We start from the raw sequence: 6063 nt of genomic DNA, 5'->3' as shown, positions 1-6063 counted from the left end.
AAATTTTTAATTCAAGCACATCTCAATTATTTTTTAAAAACTATACTTTGAACACATTTTTTTACAACAAAAAAAAATCAAAAAGAGTGAGTACAAATATCATCTAAATACATATTTTTAAGTTTTCACTTATAAAACACGTTTTTAAGTAATAATTAGTTTAGAGACAAAACATTAATGCTTTATTTTATTTAAGAATTAGATCCCAAAAGAAGCATAAGTTTAATCTTCCCACTTTTCCAATTTATAATATAATTACAAAAGTTTAGAGAATTAAATTAATGGCGATGGGGTAGATGTGATGTAGCAATCATGTGCATCTGAGTGCCAACTTTTTTACCAGCATTCACTGAGATTCTGCTTCTGACGATGCATATAAATAAATAAATCGTACCACTAAATGATTGCAATCCATTGGCGTACATTTCCACCGTGGCATTGATTCCATTAATTTGTTTTTAATCCTTTCCTGTAAATAAATATGATTATATAATATTCTTGATGGGTTTTGATTTTTGAGAATTGGACCCGGGGTGTTCAAACTATGATCAACGGTTGTAAACGAACCAAACATGTTTGCGAGTTTTTCAAATCGGCTCGATAAATATTTGATTCGTATTCGAACTTATCAAACTCGAGCCAAATTCGAACATGTTCGAATTTTTTTTTCGAGCCAAGCTCGAGCTTAAATTATTTTGTTCAATAGTTCGTGAATAGTTCACGAGCTTTAATATTTAATTAATATAATATAATTATATATAATAAATATATATACATTTCGAGCTTTTCGAACCATAATATCTGAGCAATAATTCACGAATATGTTCGAATATTCGAGCCGAACTCGAACTCGAACTCCATTTCGAGCCGAATTCGAGCCAAAATATTTGAAATTATCGAGCTTCGAATCGAGCTCGAAAATACTTATATCGAGCCGAATTCGAGCCTTAAAATTTTAACATTATTCGGCTCGATTCGGTTCGTTTGCACCCCTACTCTAGTCTATCCCGTGAAGGGAAGAAGATTATGTCATTCTAACCACGATGACTAACAACTTTTTTAAAAGAATAATTAGCAAGAAACCAAGCAGTAACAGTAACAGCTAACCCGCAGACAGGAAAAACCCCATCTGCCCAACCCTTGGATTTCATAGAACCGGGTTTCAAATAACCGGTTCATTCATGTTTGTAAGATATCACAATCACAGAAAACCAACTCATCCAACCAAGGATGGAGACAAAGAAGTGGCCACACAAGGTCCCCAAAACTTCATTAATGCATAGAATCTATATGGATTTAGATTTTCCAGTTTTCAAACCTTAATGAAGCTGTTCCCATAATGTTGTCTTCAAAGTACAACAGCTATGATGGAAATAATAAATTTTGGGGTCACTTGGGAGCCATACATGGATGGACTAAATTCCCCCCAGGGCCACAAACAGCCAAGCATCACCAACTATTGTCTCATTTAATCTCTCATATTGTGGCACAAACAAGTGTATTCACTTTTTTATTACCAGCAAAAAAGAAAAGAAAAACATTAGGAACTGCAATCAAGTCTTGACATCCACTACTCTAGCAACAAACAAGGCTTAAACGAAACTGCATGTGATTGACTTCACATATCATTTGCCCATGGAACAAGCCTTGATTTGAAAAAACCTTGCACAAATTTCTTTTTTTTTTTTTTTCCAGAAAGCATGTCAAAACTCATGATAAACAAAGAAATCAAAATAAGACATCAGCAATTAATCATTTTGGAGGGGATGATTTCCAAGAATGTCAGCTGGAACTATCCTTACCGACCTTTAACTTGGCAGTCATTATCAGTTCTAACCTCTTAAGCTTTCAACAGACAATCGAAATGTTTGATTCTTTTATCAATCTCCTGGAAACAGATAATTTCCATCTATGGGATCACACTTCAAGTCAAGATCAGGAAGAGAAAGGGAAATTTTGATCTGTACTCAACATTGTAAAACTGGTTAAAAAAGGATTAACAGGTAGAAGATGGTCAGACTGTACACCTTTGACACATTAATTTCTAAGTTTATATGCATTTTCTCAACTTTTAGATTGTTTTCCTCCTTCAAACGTAAAATAGAGCCAAAATATGGGCCACAAACTAATGTAGAGGTAAGATTTACCGAACAGTACCAAAATGGATAGCTGATGGTTCTAAAATCACCAGCTTCAGCCCAATGCTGTCCATAATCAATTGACACGATAACCAACAGATATCCGTTTATTTATTGTTGTTCTGCAAGAAGGACAATCATTCATTCCTTGATTTTCATGGAGTTTGCTGCATTGCCCGCAAAGAACTTGATGCGCACAAGGGAGAAAAACCACAGAAATCTCCTCTGTCATACACATAATACATTCCCTTTCTGGTCTAACACTTCCAGCCCCAAAGTTCTCTTGAAAGACTGCCAATCTCTTCGTGATTTTAGGAAGCTGCAATCCAGGGAATGTAGAGGCATCCTCACGACCAGTTAAGCAGCTACCATAACCCACATTAAGAGCTGCTATCTTTGATTTATCGGACTCCAATCTCAACTCAGAGATTGCACTCTCCAGATTTTTAATGGCTTCTTTGCATTTCTGCAAGTTCAGTTCTCCCCTTTGTTTGATTTTGTCCTCCTCTTCTTCTGTCACAGCATCATCTTCTTCTTTTTTCCGCCTCAAGGAATCTATATGTGTAGCAGCTTTAATTTTCTCCTTGTCTTCCTGTTTCAACAGAACCTGGAACCTTGCAAGTTTCAGCTTACAAATGGAAAAAATTGTAATATGTAGCTTAAGTACACATGCAGCATGGTTTATTATAATGGCTACCTTGAACTGATCCGCTAGTTCTTTAGCTTTGTCTAGTCGGTTATTCAAATCAGCTACTTGCCGCTTCAGATCTGTAAGTTGCTCCAGGATTAATCCCTTCTCTGCATTCCACAACTGAGATTTCTTCAGAGCGTCCTGCTCTCTCTGGACAGCTTCCTGCAAATTAGAGGCAGCCCGTAGAGCTTGCGACTTAGCATCCTCCATCTTCTTCTTCAACAAAGAATTCTCTTCTCCAAGCCGCCGAACTGCAGAGTTAGCCATTTCAATCTGGCCACTGGCATTAGACAATGCATTTTCCATTTCAGTTAGCCGCTTCAAAGTATTCTCCTCCAAAGTTTGTCTCTCCTTGTTCAGTTTCTCCATCTCTTCCTTCTCTTGCCTCAACAATTTCAACTCTCCCTGGTCACTACCAAGTCTCCGAGCAGCCTGCATAACCTTATCATTGGCCCAGTGAGTCCAACCTTGTAGTTCACTCTCCAGCGCTTTTTTATGAGGTACTAGTATCAGGATTGTTTCATCTTTGTCATCCTGAGGGACGTACTTCTGGAGAGTTTCATCATATGGAATTGCAGCAAAATAATCAGTAGATTTATGAGGGCCAGCAACAGATGGCTCACCAGTTGACAAGGAATTAGAATCTGGGACCAGTGATGCAGAAGATTTGGATATTACTGCAGGCAACGCAAATACAGGATCTTTAGTAGGCAAGACTCCAGCATGCCCATCACGTTGTGAATTACTTGAAAGGTGACGTTTTCCTTCCACAACGGAGTCTTTAATTCCAGTCACCTTTGTATAAGTTCCTTTCATTACCACACTAGAACCAGATTGTGACTTTGACGATTTGTCCAACACCATACTTCCCCAGGCAGCAACTTTTGCCTTAAAGGCTCCCTTTGACATGCGACCCTTGTAGCTTTTCTCAAACTGAAATGTCTTCTGACGAAGCAAGTCTCTTTTCGAACTACCAGATGGACCCTTTTTACTGCCTCCTGATTTCTCATCCACTGTCATTGATGGGGATGAAGTCTGGATTTTCTCCCTGGTGATAGCCGAAAACTTTCCCTTGACTTCTTGAGGAGCAACTGAACCTTCCTTAACAGCACTAGCAAGTTCACCTGCGCGGGGTTTAGAATTGGGAAATTGACGCACCGGTAAAGAAACAGGGGATTCGGGTGGAGAGCTTTGAGAATGGGGCATTAATTGTCTTGGATTATCACAAGTCTTAGATCCTAAATGACTGTTTACAGAAACTCCATCTTTGGACTGAGAAATGGTTGCTACTGATCTTTCTCCAGGACTTTCTAGAACACATGAACTACCAGAGGTGACTCCCTCAATTACACACGCGTTTACAAGGTTCATATCACTTATTAAAAGATACCACATTGCTTCGGCAATGCTCAAGGCTGGCCTAACCTCCCGGAGTACATGTATCATCTCTAGTATCGTGTAATCTACCAGATTCTGTAGTCCACTGAATAGTGGATGATTTGATGTGTTAAACTCCTTCTCGCTCAGTAAAGCCAAAGCACCATCCACAACATTAGATACAGCATCTTTAATTCCATGATACAGACCGCTATTTAAAACAGCCCACTCAGCAGCTTCCTCAGTGTACCCGCATTCTGCTATCTGCTTTATGGCACTACGGAAAGTGGCAAGCAAATTATTGGTAAGAAGTTCCTCGAGCTGACATGCTATAGGATTGTCCCAATCAGCCTGTAGAAACTTTTTGAATTCCTGCTCGTCGCTTGTGTCTGCAGATCTCGCAATGAGTGAACCTAAATTGCTCAAAGCATTCCGGAATTTCTCCTGCAGCATTTCATGCCTAGGGAATTCTGTCCGAGACAAGGTTGTTACATCAACTGGAATGTCTATCGACAAATTAGATAAAAATTTTCTCTTGTTTCTACTTCCCTTCTCCTTGACCAAACCAGTAGATGGTCCTTCAATGCCACCCTCAATTTGACCATGTTCACCCATATTCTTATCCTGTGCCAACCAACACAATTCCATGAGTCACTTATAATCAATCAGCCAATTGGTAACGATCAAAGTGAGAAAACCAACAATCAAGTAGCACACCACTCGATAATCAGTAATTTCACTATGACAATAAATAAGTAATAACACCTGGGATGCTTGACATCTTAAAAATTTTCAAGATTGTCCGGCGGCGTTGAAATGACTACAAACCACCAAGAGACACAAATTCACACTCAGGTTAAAAATATTTAAGCTCGCCCACCTCACCAAAAAAAACACATAAAAATCCTAAAACAGAAAGAAAACACCAAGAACAGAACCCAATCACAAATCCCAGTAAAACCAATGCTACAAAACAAAGATATCAAGCCCTGATTCAGAAAGGAATCCACCAAAAAAGAAAAAGAAAAAAACACACACATATTAAAACATAACACCACAGAAAACTTCCAAACAAAATAAGAACCAAGAAAGTAATACCTGAGCAAATGAATGCAAAGAACACTCGGAAAACAGCGTGAATCGAAAAGATTCGGCTACCGTTTGTGCTTTCTGGTACAAACACGGCCACAAGCGCCCCCTACTTTTTGTTCGTTTTCGAGCTCCCTCTATTAGACTGTGGCCATCCTTTTTCGGTGTGGGGGGTGTGAGTGTTAATAATAGGGTTATATATGTAACCCACGTGTAATTAACCACCAACCCTTTTGCTTTCACCGCGCTGCCAAAAATCAACACCCAATTTATTTTTGCCCACCAATTTCGTAAACCCTAATTGCACTTCACACTAATTAATGATGCCAGCCCCACAAGTAACCTAACCAGGGGTTGACTTAACCTTGACAATGTTGGGATAAATCAAGAATGAACACACTCCCGTCCATCACTTTGAGTATTCGAATTGGTTGAGTACATAAATTTTGGACAAATTTATGTGTAGTTAATTGCATATGTTATCCTTGTAAAATTTTGAAATTGCTAAAGATTCTTATAAAAAAATAATGGCCTATTAACACTCGTGTTTTCTAATTGAGCACATACATGCCTATATTTTCATATTTTGAACATTAAATCTCTTGTTTGTACAAAGGGTGTTTGTACTCAAATTTTGAAAATACATGAATATAATATTTATAGGGATTTTCAAAAATCAAGATTTTACAGGGTAGCGTATGCAATTAATCGGTTTCTATGACTTGTCGAATTAGTTCGACATTTATTCTAAATATGTCAAAACGGGTC

At 38.2% G+C, this 6063-nt stretch overlaps 1 protein-coding gene across 1 annotated transcript; it reads right to left on the bottom strand.

Annotated features, from left to right (window-relative positions):
- Window positions 1-1719: 1719 nt before the first annotated feature.
- LOC140882048 (putative E3 ubiquitin-protein ligase RF298) lies at window positions 1720-5496 on the bottom strand. The gene is made up of 4 exons (XM_073287788.1): window positions 5305-5496; window positions 2836-4830; window positions 1858-2745; window positions 1720-1797 (listed from the first exon to the last, which is right to left on the bottom strand). Exons 2-3 carry the CDS (start codon window positions 4819-4821, stop codon window positions 2215-2217), a joined length of 2517 nt encoding a protein of 838 aa, XP_073143889.1. The 5' UTR covers window positions 4822-4830; window positions 5305-5496; the 3' UTR covers window positions 1720-1797; window positions 1858-2214.
- Window positions 5497-6063: the final 567 nt, after the last annotated feature.

The sequence above is a fragment of the Henckelia pumila genome, chromosome 2, assembly GCF_033568475.1.
Source record: "Henckelia pumila isolate YLH828 chromosome 2, ASM3356847v2, whole genome shotgun sequence".
NCBI classification, from domain to species: domain Eukaryota; kingdom Viridiplantae; phylum Streptophyta; class Magnoliopsida; order Lamiales; family Gesneriaceae; genus Henckelia; species Henckelia pumila.
This window is presented reverse-complemented; position numbering and strand designations above follow the sequence as displayed.